At 37.3% G+C, this 24,665-nt stretch overlaps 1 protein-coding gene and 1 pseudogene across 4 annotated transcripts in view; one reads left to right on the forward strand and one right to left on the reverse strand.

The window, feature by feature from the left end:
- Window positions 1-24,665, reverse strand: part of WDPCP (WD repeat containing planar cell polarity effector) — a 331,941-nt gene that overhangs the window by 224,315 nt on the left and 82,961 nt on the right. For all 4 annotated transcript variants that reach the window (XR_008391976.1, XM_053666942.1, XM_053666943.1 and 1 more), the window contains exons 2-3: window positions 2,859-2,943; window positions 264-311 (exon numbers count right to left, since the gene is read on the reverse strand). Coding sequence is in view for 3 of the 4 variants with exons in the window: in XM_053666942.1 (XP_053522917.1) it covers window positions 264-311; window positions 2,859-2,919 (109 nt within the window). In the remaining variant the exon portion in view is untranslated. The remainder of the gene's footprint in view (window positions 1-263; window positions 312-2,858; window positions 2,944-24,665) is intronic.
- On the forward strand, window positions 20,133-20,912 carry LOC128627730 (homeobox protein Hox-D8-like; annotated as a pseudogene).

A 24,665-nucleotide genomic window follows, 5' to 3' on the forward strand; every position in this document is an offset into this window, starting at 1 on the left:
GCCCTCTACTGGGATGCTGATAAATAAACGTGAACAGTCTGTCCAGCTATCAGTCTGATCAGCAGTAAAATGAAAATTTTCATATTCTTCTCCAGCATTATATCAATATTGTTTTATTTTATATAAAATAGATATCAACTTTAGCATTTTTCTAAAGAACCAAGTGACTTTTCTTAATTCTATAATTTATTAATGGTCAGTACCTTACAATTTAGAGTATTTAGTTTATAAAAATTAGCTGAGCAGGACAGTTAATACTTTACCTGGTTGATCATTCTTGTCATAATACTGGTATATCCCAATATCTGTATCTATAGAAAGGAAAAAATAACATTAGATTATGGTAAAAAGTTCTGGAGAATAAGAAACCAAACCAGATTATATGACAGGGTGGGAGTACAGGCAGGGAGGAGGACAAAAACAGTGTCTTTATGTACTAGAAATAAAATGGTCTAAAAATATCTAGACATGGATTCATGTATTATAGGGACACTGGAAGCCTTATCAATCTAATTAGAAAAGATTTACACAGAACTCTAATGGCATGAGGAAAGGAGTAGCAAAGAACTGAAATCAAGGGAAGACTACCTTTTCTTTCACACTTCCTCTGATATTTTTCCCAGGGTGCTACCAAAAGGGAATTGCCACTAAGCAATGCCAAATGAAATCAGTGGGTGGAAGAAAATGCCCTAACTGTTGAATTCTGAGCTGTGGCTTTCTTTTCTCTTGTTTAGCTCAAGTCTGGTAGGGTGTTTGGTGGGGAATCTGTAGGAAAGAAAGAGAGGATTAGAGTAAGGTATGGATAAATTATCTGAAGCTGTTTAGACTAAGAAAACCTTCCAAACCCATTCAAAGTCGGATGCTCTGACGGGACTAAAAAAGCAGCAAAGCTAGGATTCCTAGATGTTGAGAGTGATTTAATCAAGAGATCTGTTCTTACGATTTAATTACAGGATAACAAAATAACCGTGTCCATTTTCTTCCTATCTGCGGATAGTGAAATATTTTTCTTTGAAGTAACATTTGTTTCCTTCCATGTAAAGTTAACTCCAGTTACTAACAAAAGGATATAAGTGGAAGCAGTACAGGCTGCCCCCTAGTGACTGACTGCTCCAAACTTTCTCAAATTGAAAGATGAAACTTCAAAATGTATTACACCTAAAATTAACTTTTTAAATACAGTTTTCAAAAGAGTCAATCATGTATATTTACTGAAGCTCTATTTTATTTATTATGTTATTAACTGAAAATATAAAGAATGCATTTTATTTCTAATAGACTAAAAATACCTAATAAGTAGTGATTGGGAAAGGTCAGGAGTAGGGATCCTAAGATACTGCTAATATTTCATTTCTTCACCTGGGTGATATAATTTTATCAGTGTGCTCACTTCTGACAGTTCAAAAACATGTCCTTATAATTTTTACACTTTTCAATACATGTTATACTTTTATAATACTCCATCATTCCATGCATCCAAATATTTACAACTCTACTTTAGTACTTTGAAGAACATAAGGGGTCCAGAATTCTGTGCACAAGTGGGGTGCCAAAATCTGTGCAGAATAAGGAGGGTATCCACATACAGAGACCTACCCAGCATGGGGTGTCAGAGCCTAAGCTGGATGGGAAAGGTGTACATGCAGAGAGCTGGCCTGACATGGTGTGTTAGAACCCTAGCAGGGTGAGAAGGATATTCACATGGGACAGTGGCCTAGTGTGGGGTGTTACAGGGTGAACAAAGTGAAAAGAACATCCATAAATGGGGGCAGCCCAACATGGCGTGACAGAATCCACGTGGGATGAGGGCATCCATTCAGCGGAGGGAATGGCCACAGAGACAGGAGAATGATTAAATTAAGTCAACAAAGATGGGAGCCCCAGCTCTCCCACTGTCTGCAAAGAGAGTACAAATACAGAAAGGAAGGAAACACAGTATTGGAGGTACTGATGTGAATTCATGGGTTTTTTTTCATCTTCACCAGAGGATATGTTTATTGATTTTAGGGAGAAAGGGAGGGGAAGAGAGAGAGTATGGGAGAGGGGCAGGCGGGGAGATAGGGAGAGGGAGGGAAGAGGAGGGGAAAAAGAGAGAGAGAGATTGAGAGAGAGAAACATTGATTGGTTGCCTCCCACATGCACCCTGACCAGGGATCAAATCAGCAACCTGGGTATATACCCTGAACAGGAATCAAACTCACAATCTTTTAATAATGTATGGGATGACACCCCAACCAACAGAGACATCCAGCCAGAGCTGGACTCATGGTTTCCAATATAAAGAGTTACATACAAAAATAACTGTGGATATAAATATGAGTGTATACATACATACATATATTCTCTAAGCTCTGCCTACTAAGAGCACCTGGGAGCAAAGAGCACACGTAAAGCACACCTTGGCACTATTAGAACACACTATTACTCCTCCCCCCACAAAAAAAAGTGAAGTGTAAAGAATATGAATATAATTAATTGCATGTCTTAGCTGAATGTTTGAAATACTATCTTAATATCAAATACAAAAGCCTTTACCATTATGTAGCCCACAAATACTTACAAATATAAACCAGTTATTATAAACAATTCAGAAAAATTTAACATGGATATATCTCGAGAGGAAACAAACATTAGGCCAATAAGATTAATTTTCACAACAGAAAATCTAACTCAAGCTGAAAATAAGTTAATCAGAGTAACTAAAAAGAATTATTTTCCATTTGCCAATTTTTCATTAAGTAAAAAGAAAATAATGCAACTCCAGCTAGAGAATCTAGGCTGTAACTTTTGTTAGTATTTATTTATAATGTTGTAACTCGTATTTAAAAAATATTGAAATTAATCCAGAGCTCAGTTACCCGCAATGTGTAAGGTATTCTTCAAAGACCACAGGTGCAGTTCAGTCAAGCAAAAAGACATCTGATGGAAGAAGGAATCTCTGTCCTGTTTAAAATAATTAAAAAGATGTGCCAATTAATTATCTCCTATTGCCAATAAAACCAAGATCCCTCAGAAACAATAGAAACATTTGCCACTACTGATATCTGAGATATGGTTCATTAGAATAAACATTTTAATATATCCTTGATTAGCCATCCAGGAATAAACTATAGAAAAAGGAAAAATACACTTCCTAGACTTACTATTGTCATCATATTGAGAAATGTGGTAAGAAGAATGTATATTTGAGTTTTCAATGACATCTGTTTTTTAAGAGTTGCAGTGTACTTAGAATTATATAGTATTTAAGCATTTTTTAAAAACATTTTTAAGGAAAAGAAAGATCTGTTAACTAGTTATTAGGTACAAACACATTTTGTGGTCTATTTTTAATGTACAAAAGCAAATATTTACAACCTCACAAATAGGATAATTAAAATAAAATTTTCAAGATAGTGGCACATAGTTACTATTATAAGAGACATATTTATTTAAAAGTAAACTGTGAAACCATATTAGTGTTCAGGTTACTTTGTTATTCTACTCCAACTGCATTAAAAATGGAAAAATAAAATAAATAATAACAAAATGTATAGCCTGTATTTCCTTCCAGTTTTACTAACAGGGACTAGTGATGGATATTACTGATACTCTTTTATAAATCAAGTAGAACCTAATCAATTTGGTCTGATTTGAAGATGACCAATCTGAGTCAGAAAAAAGCAAATACTTTACAAAATTTTTTAAAAATTATACAACATTCAAATATCAGCTTGGAAATACATATAGTACCATAGTCTACGTATACTTTACTACATACTAGAAACACATAGAGTAAACTACCAACACTTTCTTTTTTAGAGATCATAAAAGAATTGTTCTTTCCAATAAACTCTGAATAACAAAAGAAGCTTAAAAATATTTTAAGACATCTCTTAGATGAAGAAATAAGCCCTCAGCTTCTTCAACATTAGGAGTGACTAAAAATATTTCCCACACTATTCATACGGGTGATAATCCAAAATAATTTTTGACATAGTACAAAATGTGTACATCTTGGGTGTTTCTTCACATTTACATTTGACCTCAATGCACTTATAATTATCAAGAAACATGAATGTTCAATTAATAAGACATACTGTGCTAATTATTAAAATAGCAGAGTGAGCATAAAATGTAGCAGCATAAAACAAGAGCCCAAGTCAGCCTTGAACAGTGGGCCTCTAAGAAAGCTACAAAGAAGTTGTGAAATGTTAGAACCTTAAAGAAGTACAGGATTCTACCAATCAAATGATGATGATGATAACAACAGATAATACTAAGTACCTACACCTCATGACAAGTAATGTTCTATATATTTGATATGTATTAACTCATTTAATTGTCATAGCTACTCTTGGAATTAGTGCCATCATTACTTCTATAATGAGGAAACAAAACACAGATAGGTCACATTGCCAGTAGGTAGTAGAAGCAGGTTTTAAATCTAAGCAGACTGGCTCCAAAGTCTGAGCACACAGATACTCAACTGTATTTGGCTATACAGGGGCATGGGAGGAAAAGAATGCAGTCATCTGAGTAAAAGAAAGACATGTCCCAGGGATGGTGGTAGATCAAGATGCATGATAAAAAGTGATAGACAAATTAACTTCAAAAGGGTAGAAAGAAAGAGGCTATAATAATGTAAATTTTGAGTTGATCTGAATTTACTCTTTTCCTTATACTAAACTACCTTAGAAGTTAGAGATAAAGCAAAGGATTTTCTAATCCCCAGATCTGTCCTACTCTAACCAGAAGTTGGCTGCCTCTGTACATAGGTAGGAGTTAAGAGAGCTAGTGGACTGTATTACTATGAAAGGGAATGCAGTTCCATATCAGCAGGAAACAGGAGAAAAGAGATATTAAACAAATTAGAAGTTCTTCAATTTAACTGAGTATTACCTTCAGAGTTGTCACCTATGATTCTGATGAGCCTGTTACTGAAAATATTTCCAAAGCTGTGTTCTTAGGAAATGCTTTCATTAGTTTTAAAGAGGCTCTTTTCAGAATTATTATGTTATAGTTATACTTAAACTAAAATACTTCCTATACTTCCTAAAAATATGCAGCTCCAGTGTAAGCTGCATATTTTCATTGAGATCTGTGAGGTCTGGAGTGTTTATTTAAATAATCAGTTCATTAAGTAAATATTTATTTTGCATTTATTAAACATGGTATATAGATTCTAGACTCTAAGTGGCTGATTTCTTATTCCATTCAATAACTTCTCAGCTTACTAGCTAACTTGGACAAATTACTTACCATCTCTATTTCTAAGTTCAACCAGCTATAAAATGGGTATAATGAAATAGCTACTTCAGGACTGTGTATTAAGGGTACTATTATTCAGTTTACCTTATTGTTGCCATTGTCAGTGCTGCTGCTACTATTACTCAATACGTCTCGCACTGTGCACATTTATATGGAAAAAAGAAAAAAGTATTAAATATGATCTTTCACTTTATATAATTATTTCATAAGGTGAAATGAATGAATAATTACTAAGTACAATAGGAGTTTTATGAAGGAAAAACACCTGTAGGTGGAGAAGTTTCCACATAAGAGGAAGTATTTGAATTGGGACATGTAAATGGGTTGATATTTCAATGGGATAGGGAAGAAAGGAAGTGATGAAATAGGTGCATACTTCCCCGATATTAAGCATCAAAAGTCACAACTTCTAGACTATACTAAAAAAATAAAAACTGACCTTACTCAATGTAATGCTTATTCAAATACCAATAATTAGAATTTATGGCAATTTTGGCAAAGACAAGGTTGAAGTTTAGCTGTTAGTAGCTAAATAGAGATTTTACCATGCAAATTAAATACAGATAAAATTTTATAAGTGATACCAAAACGACACCTTTACTTATCAGAAGAAGACTGCACTTGAAATTTTACTTTTCAGTTTAATTCAATAATAAAGAACTGGTCAAAAAAAGCCGTGGGACTGGTCTGGAGTGCAGGAAAGGGCTCAGAGAGCAGGGGTCTGCAATGACAGTTGGAGCCTGAGTCGCTGACCAGGAAAATCTACCAGCAGCAGCAGAGCGGGTGCAGAAGCAGGCGCAGGAGCAGGCTCAAGGACTTCTGAACTGGAGGTCTATTTAAGATTTTTGTGATCGTGGATGGAGTGCTGGGAAGATGGCAACAGAGTAGGACAGAGCGGATTCTATTTCCCGTACTCGTGGGTGAAAATCCTGGCAGATCTATAGAGAAGCAGCGCACTAATCCATCAGTTATCCAGCATTTGTGAAATTAAAAGAACAGAGATTGTGACGGACGCTGAAACACCAGAAAGCGGCAGGTCAGTGGGGTATTGAGGACCGGAGTAGACAAAGCGGTGGCGGGGGCCAGCACCCCCAGCCAGGTGGCCCGGGTGCTGCCTCTATGGCCGGGGACCAGAGCCATCGGTCTGAGACCAACACCAGAGGTGTCTGCCACAGGAGCCTGAGAACCCAGCCACCCCAGTGGTCACCAGCACGGGCCAGCAGCTCCCCCACTCCCTGTCTAAGCAAAACACTGGGCAGAGACCTGTCTGCTTGCCGGCTTGCATTATCAGGGAGGGTTACAAAGACATAGGGCCCGGTTCAACTGCAGACTCTGTGGTTGCAAGCCTGGGAGAACTGAGAGATGCATTGGCCTCACTGGTCTCGCTGGGGACTGGACTGGACTGAGAGGCAGGCTATCGGGAGAGTTTTGTTTGTTTGTTTGTTTTTTGAAAGTGGACTGGCAGGTGTTCTCCTGCCAGGACAGCTTGGCTTGCTTCCCACCCGGCCTTGCAGTGAGCCAGGGAAAAGCGGAGGCATTTGGGGACTCGCCACAGGACTGGGAAGCACCCTGCCCGTTTGGCGGATTCCAGACAGCTTGGCAGGTGCACACAGGCGCAGAAGCCTCTGAGTTCCCCACACAGAACTGGGAAGCACCTTGCCGGTTTCAACTGGCTGGTGTGCACAGGCACAGAAGCGGTTAAGTCCCGCCACAAGACTGGGAAGGACCCTACTAGAACCCGTGGGACCCAAGAAGCCTGGTGAGTGTGCGGGCGCCCACACCCCAATCTGGTAGCCTGGCTGGTGCACACACTTGTGCCAGCATCCCAGCCCACAGAGAGATCCTGCTGCAACCAGAAAAACCAGTCTGGACAGTTTGAAACCAACAAGGGAAGGGTTTCTCTATTATTGTTGTTATTGTTTTTTTGTTGTTGTTTGTTAGTTTTGTTTTTTTTCCCCTTTTTTTAGTAACTTTTTTGTGCATTTGTTTAGTAATCTTATATATTTTTTAATTTTATCACTGCTTTATCTTTCTACACTTTGTTCCTCTCCTTTCTTTTTCCCTGTTTTAGTCCTTCATCCTTTCCTCTTAAACTCATCACTTTCGCCTCCCTTCTCCTGCCTTTTTGTTTGATTGTTTGTTAGTTGCTTTGTTTCCTTTTACCCACAAGAGACACAAACAACTAGGAACTGTGAAAGGACCAAAATGGGACCCAAAGAGGGGGCATCTCAACAATAGAGACAGAGAGATAAATTTCACCTTCCTGTAGCAGAGAAGCCATGAGGTGTTGCATATTTTCTTCATTATTCTCACTTCTTTTATATTTTAATAATGTCTCTGTACTCCTCTTTCTGTGTAGGCTTCTCAGTCTTGAGTAGTAATATTGTATTATTAGACAGGCTCTCCCTGTCCTTTCCTCCACAGTGCTTTGCTAATCCTCCAAACTCCACGCCACTTGCTTTCCTTTAGGACACTACCTAAAGCTTTATACCCCCTACTCAGACAGATCACATAGAGTTTGTTATATGAGTGCTACTCTAATATTAGTGTAAATGATAGCTGATCTATACAACAGTAAATACTTCACAACACATCTCCCGGATCTTAGCCCATTGTACAGGTCCCTGAATTCTATCACTGTAGTGATTAACTCTATTCGCTCACACACTACACCTATTTACTGTTCCTTACACTTACCTTACCTCAGAATCTGACCATCTGAAACCTCACTGCTTTCTAGTTCCAACTAACATGCCTTCCCTCCCCAACAAGAGGCTTATCTTTTGTCCATCCACTCATAAAAGTGGCAAACTGGGCTGAAGAATATAGTAACACAATATATAGCCTAAAGATCACCTATCTCCTCTCTACCAGCTGTGACTGTAAATATCATGAAAAACTCTTCTGCTGTCATAAACCATTTTGCCTCCTCCAACAACTGATTACACGTTCTCCATAAAAGGAGTAGGTGAAAACGGAGAACATCCAGATACCTGAAGGAGTCTGCACCACTGAACTTCACAGGTATACCAGAGGTTCATGACATAAACCCAGGAAGTCAGAACAGATCAATTTTAGAAGCTGAGGCTAACAAGAAGAGTCTCACAAACAATGGGAAGACAAAGAAACAATCCCCAAATGAAAGAAAAAGCAGAGGCTTCAGAAAGAATGTTAGATGAAATAGAGGCTAATTAATTACCAGATAGTGAATTCAAAGCACTGGTTATCATGAAGTTCAAAGAGCTTACAATGAGCTACCAGAAACTACAGGGGAGCCACAACCATCTCACCGCAAACTATATCAACATGAAAAAGGAAATAGAAACTATCAGCAAGAGACAAGAGGAAATGAAGAATACAATTCCCGAATTGAAGAACACAGTAGAAAGTTTCAAAAGTAGAATAGATGAGGCAGATGATCGCATTATCGAGCTGGAGGGCAAAGTAGAAAGCATCTCACAGAAAGAGCAAGAAAAAGAAAAGAGGCTCAGAAAGAATGCAGAGGGATTAAAAGAAATGCAAGACGATATGAAACATAATAATATCCGAATAATAGGGATACCAGAAGGAGAAGAAGAAGAACAAGGGTTAGAAAACATATTTGAAAGAGTAATGAGAGAAAATTTCCCTAATTTGATGAGAGAAAAAGTCACACAAATCCAGGAATCACACAGAGTCCAAATCAAGAGGAACCCAAGGAGGCCCACTTCAAGACACATCATCATCAAAATGGCAAAATTCCAAGACAAAGAGAGAATCTTAAAGGTAGCAAGGGAGAAAAAAGAAGTAACATACACGGGAGCCCCAATAAGGTTAGCTACTGACTTCTCAATGGAAACACTCCAAGCAAGAAGAGAATGGCAAGAACTATTCCAAGAAATGAGACCCAGAGGCCTACAACCATGGCTACTTTACCCAGCAAGGCTCTCAATCAAGATAGAAGGCCAAATAAAGAGCTTCCAAGACAAAAGACGTCTAAAAGATTATGCCTCCACCAAACCAGTCCTACAAGAAATACTAAAAGGACTGCTTTAAGGAAAGGAAGGAAAAGTGAGAGACAGAGAGAAACACAGGTACAAAAATGGCAATGAATAAGTACCTATCAATAATAACCTTAAATGTAAATGGATTAAATGCTCCAATGAAAAAACACAGAATAGGTGAATGGATAAGAAAGCATGACCCTCACATATGCTGCCAACAAAAGACCCACCGCAGGAAAAAAGACCATCACAGACTAAAAGTCAAAGGCTGGAAACAAATTTTTCAAGCAAATGGACAAGAAAAAAAAGCTGGGGTAGCGATTCTCATATCAGACAAAATAGACTTCAAAAAAAGGGCCATAAGGAGAGACCCAGAAGGTCACTTTATAATACTCAAGGGAAGAATCCACCAAGAACACATTAACATCGTAAATATATATGCACCAAACATAGGGGCACCCAAATATATCAAGAAAATCTTAGAGGACTTCAAGAAAGATATTGACAGCAACACAATTACAGTAGGAGATTTTAACACCCCACTGTCAAAAATGGACAGATCTTCCAAACAAAATATCAACAAAGACATTGCGGCATTAAACAACACCCTAGAGGAAATGGCCTTAACTGATATATATAGAGCCCTTCAACCCAAAGAAGCTAAATACACATTCCTTTCAAATGCACATGGAACATTTTCAAAAATAGACCACATGATAGGACACAAAAGGAGCCTCAAAAAATTCAAGAATATTGAAATCATACAAAGCATTTTCTCTGACCACAAAGGACTGAAATTGGAAACCAACCCCAAAGTAAAAAACCCAAAGCACCCAAAATCATGGAGACTGAATGGTATGCTATTAAACAATGAATGGGTCAAGAATGAAATTAGGGAAGAAATAGAAAAGTTCCTGGAAACAAATGAAAATGAACTCACAACAACCCAAAACTTATGGGTCACAGCGAAGGCAGTCCTGAGAGAGAAGTTTATAGCAATACAAGCCTACCTAAAGAACATGAAAACATTAAAAAAAAAAACAACCTAACCCTACACCTGCAAGAACTTGAGGAACAACAACAAAGACAGCCCAGAGCAAGCAGAAGGAAGGAAATAACCAAGAAAAGAGCAAAACTAAATGACACAGAGACTAAAAGCACAATCCTAAGGATCAATGAATCCAGGAGTTGGTTCTTTGAAAAGATAAACAAAGTAGACAAGCCTTTAAGTAGGCTCATCAAGAAAAGAAGAGAGAGGACACAAATAAACACAATCAGAAATGAAAGAGGAGAGATTACAACTGACACCACAGAAATAGAAGGGATTGTAAGCAATTACTATGAAGAACTGTACGCCAAGAAATTTGAAAACCTAGGGGAAGTGGACACATTTCTAGAAAAATACAATCTTCCAAAACTTAATAAAAAAGAAACAGAAAATCTGAACACACCACTAACAGAAAAAGAAATTGAAGCAGTAATCAAAAAACTCCCATCACACAAAAGCCCCAGACCAGATGGGTTCACAGGAGAATTCTACAAAGCATTTAAGGAAGAGCTAACTCCCATTCTTCACAGACTATTCCAAAAAATCCAAAAGGATGGAAAACTCCCAAACTCCTTTTATGAAGCCAGCATCATCCTAATTCCAAAACCAGATAGAGATACAACAAAGAAAGAAAACTTCAGGCCAATATCGCTGATGACCATAGATGCTAAAATCCTCAACAAAATATTGGCAAATAGCATCCAACAATATATCCAAAATATTATACACCATGACCAGGTGGGATTCATCCCAGGGATGCAAGGATGGTTCAACATTCGCAAATCAGTAGATGTAATTCATCACATAAACAAAAACAAAGACAAAAACCACATGATCATATCAATAGACCTGGAAAAAGCTTTTGATAAGGTACAGCACCCATTTATGATAAAAACACTCAGCAAAGTGGGAATACAGGGAGCATTCTTCAATATAATAAAGGCCATTTATGAGAGAACTACAGCCAACATCATACTAAATGGGCAAAAACTAAAAGCTTTTCCACTAAGATCAGGAACAAGACAAGGATGTCCACTTTCACCACTTCTATTCAATATAGTATTAGAAGTTTTGGCCACAGCGATCAGGCAGGAAAAGGAAATAAAAGGCATCCAAATAGGAAAGGAGGAAACAAAACTGTCACTGTTTGCAGATGACATGATAGTGTACATGGAAAATCCTATAGACTCTACCTAAAAACTGCTCAAACTAATTAATGAATTTGGCAAAACAGCAGGATACAAAGTCAATATCCAGAAATCAAAGGCATTTTTGCATACTAACAATGAATCAGCAGAAGCAGAAATCAAGGAAAAAATCCCATTCGATATAGCAAAAAGAAAAATAAAATATCTGGGAATAAACCTATCCAAGGAGGTAAAAGACCTGTATGCAGAAAACTACACAGCACTGAAGAAAGAAATCAGGGAAGACACAAACAAATGGAAACAAATACCTTATTCATGGATTAGAAGAATTAATACCATCAGAATGTCCATACTACCCAAAGCAATATACAGATTCAATGCAATACCTATTAAAGTAAAAATGGCATGTTTCACAGACATAGAACGAACACTTCAAAAATTTATATGGAATCATAAACGAGCCCGAATAGCAGCTGCTCTTTTGAGAAAGAAGAACAAAGTAGGAGGAATCACAATACCTGATATCAAACTGTATTACAAAGCCACTGTAATCAAAACAGCCTGGTGCTGGCATAAAAACAGGCACATAGACCAATGGGACAGAACAGAGAGCCCAGAAATCAAACCAACTCTCTGCAGTCAATTAATATTTGACAAAGGGGGCAATAACATAAAATGGAGTAAAGATAGCCTCTTCAGCAAATGGTGTTGGGAGAATTGGACAGCTACGTGCAAAAAAATGAAACTTGAGCACCAACTTACACCATACACCAAAATAAATTCAAGGTGGAAAAAAGACTTAAATATAAGCCGTGACACCATTAAAGTCCTAGAGGAGAACATTGGCAAGAAAATCTCAGATATTCCACGCAGCAACATTTTTACCGATATGTCCCCTAGAGCAAGGAATATAAAGGAAAGAATAAACAAATGGGATCTCATCAAAATAAAAAGCTTCTGCATGGCTAAAAACAGTATTAAATTAAAAAGACAACCAACTGTATGGGAAAACATATTTGCCAATGATACATCAGACAAAGGTTTAATCTCCAAAATATACAAAGAACTTACACGACTCCACTCTAGGAAGACACCCAACCCAATTAAAAAATGGGAAAAGGACTTGAACAGACAATTCTCCAAGGAGGACATACAGAATATCCAGAGACACATGAAGAGATGCTCAATATCTTTAGCTATCAGAGAGATGCAAATTAAAACCACAATGAGATACCACTTTACACCAGTCAGGATGGCTATCATAAACAAAGCAACAAACAACAAATGTTGGAGAGGTTGTGGGGAAAAGGGGACCTTAGTTCACTGTTGGTGGGATTGCAGACTGGTACAACCATTATGAAAAACAGTATGAAATTTTCTCAGAAAAATAAATCGACCTGCCTTTTGACCCAGCAATTCTACTGCTAGGATTATATCCTAAGAATCCTAAAACATCAATTTCAAAGAACCCATGCACCACAATGTTCACAGCAGCACAATTTACAATAGCCAAGAGTTGGAAGCAACCTAGGTGCCCACCAGTAAATGAATGGATCAAAAAATTGTGGTACATATACACAATGGAATTCTATGCAGCAGAGAGAAAGAAGGAGCTACTGCCCTTTGCAACAACATGGATGGAACTGGAAAGCATTATGCTGAGTGAAATAGGCCAGGTGTTGAAAGACAAATACCATATGATCTCACCTTTAACAGGAAGCTAAACAAAAAACAAGCAAGCAAAATAAAAACAAAGACACTGAAATAGAGAACAAGGGGACAGTGACCAGAGGGGAAAGGGAAGTGAATTTAAGGGGGAAAAGGGGAGGCATTTGGAGGAACAAATATGAAGGACACAGGGACGAGAACTAAAGAGGGTAGAAATGGGAGGGAGGTGGGGAGCACGGGGTGCGGGAGGGGGGGCTGGGATGGGAGAAATAGATAAAAAACTGTACTTGAAAAATAACTAAATAAAATTATTAAAAAAAAAGAATTGGTCAAAACTTCCCCCTGATAACAGAAATGAAAAGTGGAGTATGATTCTCTTTGTAAACCACATTGGTGATTTACACCACCTCTATTTCAAAGAGGCAGGAATGCTTTTAGTTAGAATACCAATAGGTTTACTATTTGTATCTTTACTACGTTTTAAAGTCCTAAACCACTCAGAAATCACACAGTTTGAGGGAAAATAAGCAAAATGGGGTCTATGGAGAGCTTCGAATGTCAAGTGCAAAGCCCCTGACCCTTTGTATCTGGACATAAGGGGAAATTCTGAGAAGAGTACAGTGTAGAGTCTATAATCTGGGCCTCTATTCCAACTTAGAATCTAAAAATTCATGTCTGGTTCCAATGTAGGTGGGAAGACTGAGAAAAATGTACAGGCTAGTTCTCAAAATGTCTGATATACAAGCAACACTGTACTACTTCCCACTAAAAAGTAAAGGAGAAATCAGGGAGAAAGACATTCTACCCTACCAAGAACCCCTTTATGGACCCAGAGGGAACATTCTGTTAGTGGACTTCAGATTAGTGGACTCATTGAGGGTGGTGTTATCCAGATAAAATGGGATTCACACTCAGCAAAAACAGACATGGTAGCCAAGGAGTAATCCATACCCCTGAAGAAATGGCAACAATACCCAGTTGATGAAGCAAGCCTGCAACACACAAAATTTTGTTTGCAACCACTTACCCTGGGCAAGAGCAAAGAGAGGGAAGAGTGGACTAGAGACATCTGAGGAGTCTGGGGTTGGTGGCTCTGGGGGAGAGAACTGAAGGAACAGCCACCAGAATCCTGTGCTGAATCATTCCCAATACTGCACAGCACTCCTCTCTGAATGACATCATCTGAAGAGAAGCCACAGCCCTGCCCTCAGGAATTACTCTGCCCCACTCTGTGATTACAGCTTGAGGCTGTATCACTGATTACTTTAACAACTAAGGCAGAATTCTGGGAGCTCTATGAGACTTCAGTTGACCCTCCCCAGGGCCTGGTGTTGATAAAAGCCACATGTGGTATGCAGCCTGGCTCTTTCTGCACAAAAACAGGCCCAGCAGAGGGAGCCACATACTGTGGATTGCCAATAGCTCCAAACAGGTTTACCAGGGCCAATCACAAGCAGTGTCTGATAAAGGCCTGCACCAGAGTCTCTGCAGATCTACTTAATACATAGAAACAAACACAAAGCAGCAGCCAAAATGGGAACACAAAGTGACACCAAATGAAAGAACAAGAGAATTCTCCAGAATAGCCCAATGAAATGGAGAAAAACAATTCATCAGATAGAGAGTTTAGAGTAATGATTATAAGAACACTCAATAGAATGAAAGAAGATATAGAAACCATAAAAAAAAGGACCAGTCAGAAATAAGGAATGCAATATATGAAATAAATAATGCCCCAAAAGGAATAAACAGTAGGTTAGATGAAGCAGAGCACTGAATCAGTATTTGAAAGACAAAGTAGAAAAAAACACCCAAGTAGAGCATTAAAAAAAAGTATTAAAAAAGAAATGAGGAGAGTTTAAGAAACATTTTGGAAACATGAAGCATAACAACATCCGTATCATGGGAATACCAGAAGGAGGAGACAGTGAGCAAGGGATCAAGAACCTATTCGGAGAAATAATGAGCAAAAACTTTCCTAATCTGGCAAAAGAAAAAGACAAAGAAGTCTAGGAAGCTCATAGTCCCAAAAAGTTGGATCCAAAAAGGCCTACACCAAGACACATCACAATTAAAATGACAAGGCTTAAAGACAAGGAGAGAATCCTAAAGTCACAAGAGAAAGGCAAGTAGTTATATACAAAGGAGCACCAGTTAAACTGTCATCTGATTTTTCAACAGAAATATTTCAGGCCAGAAGGGAGTGGCATGAAATATTCAAAGTGATGAAAAGGGACAACAGCCAAGGCTACATTACCCAGCATGGTTATATTTTAAAACTGAAGGAGAAATAAGGAGCTTTCCAGACGAGAAAAAGCTAAAGGGGTTTGTTAACGCCAAATGAGAACCACAACAAATGTTAAAAGGCTTACTTTAAGAAGAAGGAGGAGAAAGAAAATAAAAAGAAAACAGTCTAACAATAAAAGGGCACTAAATACATATCTATTAATAATCAACTTAAATGTAAATGGCTTAAATACGCCAACCAAAAGACACAGGGAAGCTGAATGGATAAGAATACAAGACCAACCCAAGCTGCTGGATTCCCCAAATCCACGCACATATCTTTGCATATAAATGTTTCTTTCCCTGTTTTTCTGCCTCCCTTTGCCCCTCTCTGAAAATAAATAAAATCAAAAATATTAAATACTATATATATATATATATATATATATATATATATATATATGTTGTCCCCAAAAGACCCATCTCAGATCAAAGGATACACACAGATTTTTAAAAGTCAAGAGATGGAAAAACATATTTCATGTAAATGGAAAGAAACAAAACTCTGGGGTAACAGTACTTATAACTGACAAAATAGACTTTAACACCAAGACTGTGGTAAGAGACAAAGAAGGATACTTCATAATGATAAAGGGAACAATCCAACAAGAAGCTATGACCCTAGTAAACATTTACACATCCAACTTAGGAAAATCTAAATATGTGAAGCAAATCTTGATGAATATAGAGGGAGAGATGGACAGATACACAGTTACAGTGGGAGGTTTTAACACCCCATTGACTTCGATAGATAGATTTTCCCAAAAGAAAATCAACAAGGACACACTGGACTTAAACCACAGGTAGCAAACACAAGGCCTGCAGGCTAAATCTGGCCTCAACTTTGTTTTATCCAGTCCATCACCTTGTTTCTACCAGGCAGCAGCACTGAGCTCCTTGCCCCTAGTTAAGGAGTAGTTACACTTATAAAGTCCTAAAATTATATTCGTCCCTTTCAAGGCAACCGCGAGGCTGACGTGAACCCCCAGTGAAAATGAGTTTTGACAGCCCTGCACAAACACTAAATCAAATAGATTTAATTGATATCTTCAGAGCATTTCACACCAAAGCAGCAGAATACACATACTTTTCATGTGTATATGGAACGTTTTCTAGGCTAGACCACATGTTAGGACACAAAACTAGTCTCAATAAATTTAAGAAGATTGAAATCATATCAAGTGTCTTCTCTGACCACAATGCTATGAAACTAGAAATCAATCACAAGAACATTGAAAAACACAAAAAAGAAATGGAAGCTAAATAACATGTTATTAAATAATGAATAGGTTAACAACAAGATCAAGGAAGAAATCAAAAGATACCTTGAAACAAATAAAAATGAGGACACAACGATCCAAAATCTGTGGGAGACAGGGAAAGCAATCTTAAGAAGGAAATTCATAGCATTGTAGGCCCATCTCAAAATACAAGAAAAAGCTCAAATAAACAATCTAACTTCACACTTAAAGGAACTTGAAAAAGAACAACAAAGCCCAAAGTAAGTAGAAGAAAAGAAATAATAAAGATTAGAGCAGAAATAAATGACAGAGTCTTAAAGAAGTTGCAAAAAATCATTGATTCCGAGACCTGGTTCTTAGAAAAGATAAATAAGATTAACAAACCTTTAATCAGACTCACAGAGAAAAAAAGAGAAAGGACCCAAATAAATATAAGAAATGAAAGAGTAGAAGTAACAACGGACATCAAAGAAATACAAAAGATTGTAAGAATATATTATGAACTATATGCCAAACAACTGGACAAACTGGACAAAATGAATAAATTCCTGGAAACATACAATGCTCCAAAACTAAACCAGGAAGAATCAGAGAATCTGAATAAACATTACTCCTAGTGAAATTGAAGCAGTAATCAAAACCCCCCCAACAAACAAAAGCCCTGGACTGGATGGCTTCACATGTGAATTTTACCAAACAGTCTGAGAAGAACTAACACCTCTCTTTCTCAAACTATTTCATAAAATTCAAGAGGGAAGGCTCCCATACTCATTTTACATGGTCAGCATTATCCTAATTCCAAAACCAGAGAAGGATACTACAAAGAAAAAAAATTATAGGCCAAAATCCCCAATGAACATAGACGCCAATATCCTCAACAAAATATTCACAAAAAGAATATAGCATGCATTAAAAAGATCATACACCATGATCAAGTGGGATTTATTCCAAGAATGCAAGGTTGGAAAAACATATGCAAATCAATAAATGTGATTCACCACATAAACAAAATAAAGGATAAAAACCACGTGATCATATCAATAGATGTAGAAAAAGCTTTTGATAAAATCCACCACACGTTTATGATAAAAACTCTCAGCAAAGTGAGATTAGAGGGAACATACTTAAAAATAATAAAAGCCATAAATGACAAACCCAGTGCCATTATCACACTCAACAGGCAAAAAGTGATAGTGTTCCCCTTAATATCAGGAACAAGACAGGGATGTCCTCTTTCACCTACCTCTCTTATTCAACACAGTACTAGAATCCTAGCCACAGCAATCAGACAAGAAGGAGAAATAAAAGGCATCCAAATTGGAAAGGAAGAAGTAAAACTGTCTTTATTTGTAGATGACATGATACTGTACATAGAAAACCCTAAAGATTCCACCAAGAAACTACTAGAACTGATAAATGAATTCAGCAAAGTAGCAGAATGCAAAATTAATATCCAGAAATCAGCTGCATTTTTATATGTCAATAACAAACTAACAGAAAGCAATATTAAGAAAATAATCCCATTCATGATTGCTTAAAAAAGGCTAAAATACCTAGGAATAAACCTAACCAAGGATGTAAAAGACCTGTACTTGGAAAATTATAAGACACTGAAGAAAGAACTATGAGAAGATATAAATAAGTGAAAGCATATACCATGTTCATGGATAGGAAGAATTAACATCATTAAAATGTTGATATTACTCAAAGCAACCTATAGAATCAATTAAATTCTTATCATGATTCCAATGACATATTTCACAGAACTAGAATATTTTTAAAATTTATATAGAACCACAAAAAACCCTGTATAGCAAAAGTGATCCTGAGAAAGAACAACAAAATTGGAGTAATCACATTATACTATATTATAAAACCACAGTAATCAAAACAGCATGCTACTGTTTTAAAAACAGACATGTAGATCAATGGAACAGAATAGAAAGCCGAGAAATAAACCTGCACCTTTATAGTCAATTAATATTCAACAGAGGAAGCAAGCACATACAATGAGCTAAAGATAATCTATTCACTAAATGGTGTTGAGGAAATTGGTACACGAAGAAAAATGAAACCAGACCACCTTCTGACATCACACACAAGAATAAATTCAAAACGAATCAAAGACTTAAATGTTAGACGCAAAACTATAAAAATCCTAGAAGAAAACATAGGCAGCACTATCTGGACATTGCTCGAAGCAATCTTTTATCAGATGTATCTTCCCAGGCAAGGGAAACAGAAGAAAAATAAACAAATGGGCCTACCTCAAACTAAAAAGTTCTTGCACAGCAAAAAAAATCAACAAAATAAAAAGATAACCCACAGAATGGGAGAAAGGGGTTAATACCAAATTTTATAAAGAACTTAAAAACTCAACACCAAAAACAAAATAAAGAACCTAGTTAAAAATTGGCAAAGGACCTGAATAGATACTTCTCCAAAAAGGACACACAGATGGGCAATAGACATAGGAAAAGATACCCAACATCACTAATCATCAGAGAGATACAAATTAAAACCACAATGAGGTATCATCTCACACCTATCAGAATGGCTATCATTAATAAACCAACAAACAACAAGTGCTGGTGAGGATGTGGAGAAAGGGGAACCCTTTTGCACTGTTGGTGGGAATGCAGACTGGTGCAGCGACTGTGGAAAACAGTATAGAAATTCAAAAGAACACCTCTATTGTCATTGCAGCATTATTTACAATCACCAAAACATGGAAGCAACCCAACTGTCCATCGGTAGATGACTGCATAAAACAATTATGGGGCATTTACACATGGAATACTACTCAGCTGTAAAAAAAACAAAAACAAAACAAAAAAAATTTTACACTTTGTGACAGTATGGATAGATCTGGAGAACATTATGCTAAGTGAAATAAGCCGGTCAGAGAAAAGACAAATACCATATGATTTCACTCATATGTGGAATTTAATGAACAAATTGCACAAGGAAATGGGGATGGATTCACAGATGCAGAGCAGGATGATAGCTGGGGGCTGTGGGTAGGTTAGAGGATGAAGGGATTGAGCAGAAAGGAAAAAGGACTCATAGTCATGGACAACAGTGGGGTGACTGCTGGGGAAAGGGGGTTTAAAGGGATTAAATGGAAAAAGAATGCAATAAAGATTAAATGTTTTTTAAAGCATACCTAACAAGTATTAAATATGGAAAGTCAGAAGAAAATGGCAATGTCCATTAATGATTAGGCTTGTTTATGAACATGTGACAACTCCTGTGGACTCCACAAAATATGTATAAGTAAGAAGAAGGCTTTGCACGGGTTATGCATTATCAGGGGCAAAAGATAATCAAATATAGGTTATTCATCCTTCTCGTCCCATGAACTTCAGTATCTGCTAGTAAGGCCATATAAAATTTAAGAGAATTTATAGAGTAAATAAAACAAATTTATAAAAATCCAAAATAATAACTAGATGGACATGGTGGGAGGAGACAAAATCAATATCCTTCTTTTTTTTCTCTTATTTCAATGCTGCCTTGCAACTATGACAACAGCCCTTCTGACTTCCTGCACAGCTCCTCCCTCAAAGCTTGTACAGAGCATGCCCTCCCTTCCTGCCCCTCACATGATCCCCCCTGCAGCACACAGGCTTCCTTCACACAGTCGTACCCACCCAGCAGCTCCTATGCCCCCATACCCATCACCTCTGCCCACGTGGCCATGTTGCTGTGGTGGAGGCAACTGTTCCTGGCCAAGACTAGCTTCATGCTGACTGGGGACCAAGTCCTACCCCCTCCACCTCCTCAGTTGCCAACCATGCCCCTTCCCCCTCCCCCATGGCAGGATTAACTGTCCTAGGGAGGTTGCAAAGTTTTAGGAATATAGGATAACTTGCAGAGACAGCCAATTTTTATCACCCGGCAGGAGACTAAGCTAGTACAAGATCATGACTGTAAATCATCTAGTAGTAACACTGGTAAGGACCCAGGCCACTTAAATCAGAGCTCCACTCTTTTGCAAATATTCTCCTGGATGAGACCATAGCCTACTATCCTTCCCAAATGCCAGACCTGAAAGGAATTCCTTTTTAACCTTTACTGACCAGAAATAGAAGAATCAAGGTTTCCCCATGCCCTAGCCCTCACTGAGAGGCAGGTCAACATTTGGTTTCAGAACAGTAAAATGAAATGGGTAAAGGACAGCAACCAAGACAAATTCCTGGTTTCCCAACAGGAGGTAAAGGATGGGGAAGCTAAAGAAGAAGTCCAAGAGCTGGAGGAAGAAAGAACTGAAGGTCCTTCAAATTAACTTCTACCTTTAAAATTGTATTACGTACTTTTACAGTTAATGATCAACATAAGCTAGTGTGCACCATCTATTTTCTTTGTTTGAAGAACTTGTATTTCAAGCTACCTTCATATCACTGCTCTTCAAGCCTCTGTGCTTTGAGAGAGATTTGGGTGTTAAAAAAATAGTTTCTAAAAAAATTCTAATATTGCATAGAAGCAGTCCTTGAGCTGTTCTAGTAAGGGCAATTTGACACTGACCTTGTAGTGATGTTTTTATAATGGTAGCTTTTAATGTCTAAGCTGGTGACTTACTCAACAATGCAAACTTACTAATAATTACCACTAAATAATTGAATATAAAATACTTTATAAACCAAATAAGTATACTTGAAAAATTAAAATCTTTGATTTATAATAAGTTTAAATAACTCCATTGATATTTTTTAAATTATGCCCCTAGAATACTTACTTTATTTGATTAAAATGTATTATTTACATATTTTCTTTCTGTTTTTATAATAATGGTACCAGTGCCTTTTGCTTACTCCTAAAATGTTTCCTGATTTTGTAAATGTAGTATCTCTGGGAAAAGTTTGAGCCAAATATTTGAAAAACACATGTTAACTGAAGGGTGTGTTTACAGTCTAGATTCTGCAGCTTCCTTCAACTTGGGGAAAATATTTGGCCAGTGACAAAAGATTCAGGGCAATGTCAAAGTTGACATTCAATCATTTTTCTGTAGTCTATACAAATTATGGCAATTTAATCATTAGAGTGAATTAAAAGCCAATTATAACATTTTCCTTCATTTATTTTTTACTCTGGTAAGTCACTTTGTGGAATCACTCTCCTTTCTGAACTTGCTTTTCTTTACAAGTGCATTTGGTATCAACTAAAATTCCTAGGTCCCAATATGGTCACTACTGTGATTCCATTTTTTTTTTTTTGGTCATTCCTACTTTTGATGGTGAAAACAGCATCAGGTGTTAGATCCCTGGAGTTAGACGAGACATTGGTTTAACAACTTCAATATTTAAATTCTGGCTAAAAAAGAATTCAGAGCCAAGACTCAAACTATAAAAGTTTATTTAGAAAGTCACAGAGGTAAGAAAAAAAGGAGCTACTGAAGAAATGGGCCCAGGAAACAAGTTACAGAGGCAAAAAGAAGGACCCTTAGAACTTAGGGGAAAGAGAGATGCAAGGCAAACAGGCCTGATGCAAGGCGGAGCTGGGGAAAGGTGAAGGTGTGCTCCATAGAGAGCCACTTAACTTCCTTTTTAGTCCTCAAGATACCTTGCTGTCTCCACAGTGCACCGTTTCTTTCTGAAAAAATGCAGACCTCTAAACATCTTGCATTTTACTCAAGAATGCCGACAGTTGAAAAGAATTTCCTTGTTTGAAAAATCTGCCTGGAGGAAGTAGTCAAGACTAAACTTGTTTTATTCAAATATTGTATTAGTGCATAAATAGTGGTTTTGAAATGGGGAAAAAAGAATTTAAGAAGAATGCTGGATTCTGCATATTGGGAGAAGGGTGTGTAAAGCTGAAAAATGCTGTCCCACTCGGTGCCCTGGTGTATTTCTCTGGGGATAAAACCCAATACACTTGGACTTAGAAGTAAAACAAAGTAGTTATATAGGGGGAAAATGAATGAAAGAATGAATTAATTTTTTAAAATACAGAAAATTATCTTAATATTACATATTAAATAGAAAAAAAGAATTATCCAAATGAAAAGAATATCAGATGGAAGAACCTAAACAAAAATTATAGTTTTTTATTTTTAAATATTAACTTTATAACTTTCTAATATATTCATTTTATAAGGTAGTTGATGTCTCCGAAGGCCATTCTAAATCCAAACTTCAGTGTCCAAGCAAGAATAAGCAGCATAATTTAAACCGAGCTTGACCTGAATCTAGATTTTTTTTTTTATTGTGGGTGTAGGGGGTGGGCACAGAATCTGATAGCCCAAATTTTCAGGACACAGAGATAAGAGGATTATAGAGAGCTCATTAAAATAAATTAATATTTATTTGCCTTAATAATTGTTACCATATAAACTAAATTTTTAAAAAGTAGCTTGCAAAATAGAAACAGTTGCATTAAGATGCTGTGACTTGTTATACTTTTCGTAATCTTTTTAAAAATAAAACTATGTTTTAGACATAAAAATTACCTTGCCACTAAATAATTCTGCGAAATACCTGCCTTTCCTGATTTCTAGAGTCAGCTATTTTGACTGCTTTGGGAAGAATAGGAAACTCGAGAAGAAATTAGACCTTAATGTTAAACATGATGGGAAAGAAAGAATTAACAAAGAGAAGACACTGGTGTGGTTTAATAAAGATAAATGACACCATGGCACCAACAAGACATTTAAGATGAAGGTACATTAGCAAAATACCTCAAATAGCCTAAGGAAATATCTTGGGCATGAACATAGAACATATACCTCCTATTTATTATCAAGAGATATTCTGAAGACATTTATTCATCAATCCAAAATGAACAAAAATAAAGGTAACTGAAGAGCATGAATTTAAGTTAAACCCTAGGTTAGTCATATTAGGTGTTCTAGTCACTCACATTGTCTGTGGAAATAGGCCTTTGTGGTCTCACCAGAAAAGCATTTCAGGGACCTCACATGGGAAGATGAGGTATAGTGGTAAGATTTAATGAAGCTGGAGCAAACATAAAGGACGGTTCCCAGGTACCCAGAGTCTGTGTCTCAACCACAGACTGGGTAGTTTGGCTCTGTCCCATTATGGAAGAAGTACAACCTTGTCTTCACCAAGCCCAGAGGAAGGACCAGGATCCAGAAATTCTGTGCCACTGGTTCAATCCATGCCAAAGTTTAGTCCAGTTTAGTCTCTGTCCCCATTTGGCTACTTAGTCTCTGTTCCTGGCTGTGCTCCAACTGGCACTATGTGGCTGTACCCAGGCCAGTGCCTGGAAACACAAAGCTGCTGGGCCCGCATGACTGCTCCAGGGAGAGAACGCACGAACAAATATATGCTACAAAGACAGGTCTTTGTAAAGCTTTGATTATATTACCTTGATCTTGGGAAAGACCAGGTGCTCTTTCAAACTAATCAATCTATTTTCCAATCCTTTGGGGGCTTGTGCTAGGCCCTCTCCCTAACCAATTTGGCCTTTTCCCAGATTAGACACCTCTCCTCTGGTCATGGTTGTCATCATGGCTCTCACTGCACACACCTCAAAGTAGAAGGACCTCCTGCTGCACCATCTTGGCTTCTGCAACACAGGTGCCCAGCAGGGGAATTTCCCCTACTGTTTTTATTCCTCCCTTGGTAATCCCGGCTAATTACTGGTAACCAATACTCCCTACCTTCTTCAGAGATTAGGTACCAAGGGCGGAGGATGTGTCAAGTCTCTTTGGGAACCTATGACTGCTGTGGCTCCCTAGCTTATCAGGCTTAATATCTGATTCCCTTTGCTCCCTTCCTTTATTTATAACTAAGTAGCTACCTATGCTAACAATTATTGGCTATTTACAATTATAAAATATAGTATATGTTCCCCATAATCTCTTATCTAACTGCATCAACACAGAACTACATTAATACCAGTAAAGTATATGCATGAACATATTTAATCAATGTCATGTTATCAGAACAAAAAAAACGAGATATTCAACATTAAACAAAACTATGAAGTAATTATAAAGTTATGTAAAGGAGAGAGGAATCTCAAAATAAAGAAACCTCAAGCTTGGATTGAACCTATTGTAACAGAAGACTACAGTATT

This window comes from Artibeus jamaicensis, unplaced genomic scaffold, assembly GCF_021234435.1.
Source record: "Artibeus jamaicensis isolate MK-2021 breed Jamaican fruit bat unplaced genomic scaffold, CSHL_Jam_final contig_465, whole genome shotgun sequence".
Classification (NCBI taxonomy): domain Eukaryota; kingdom Metazoa; phylum Chordata; class Mammalia; order Chiroptera; family Phyllostomidae; genus Artibeus; species Artibeus jamaicensis.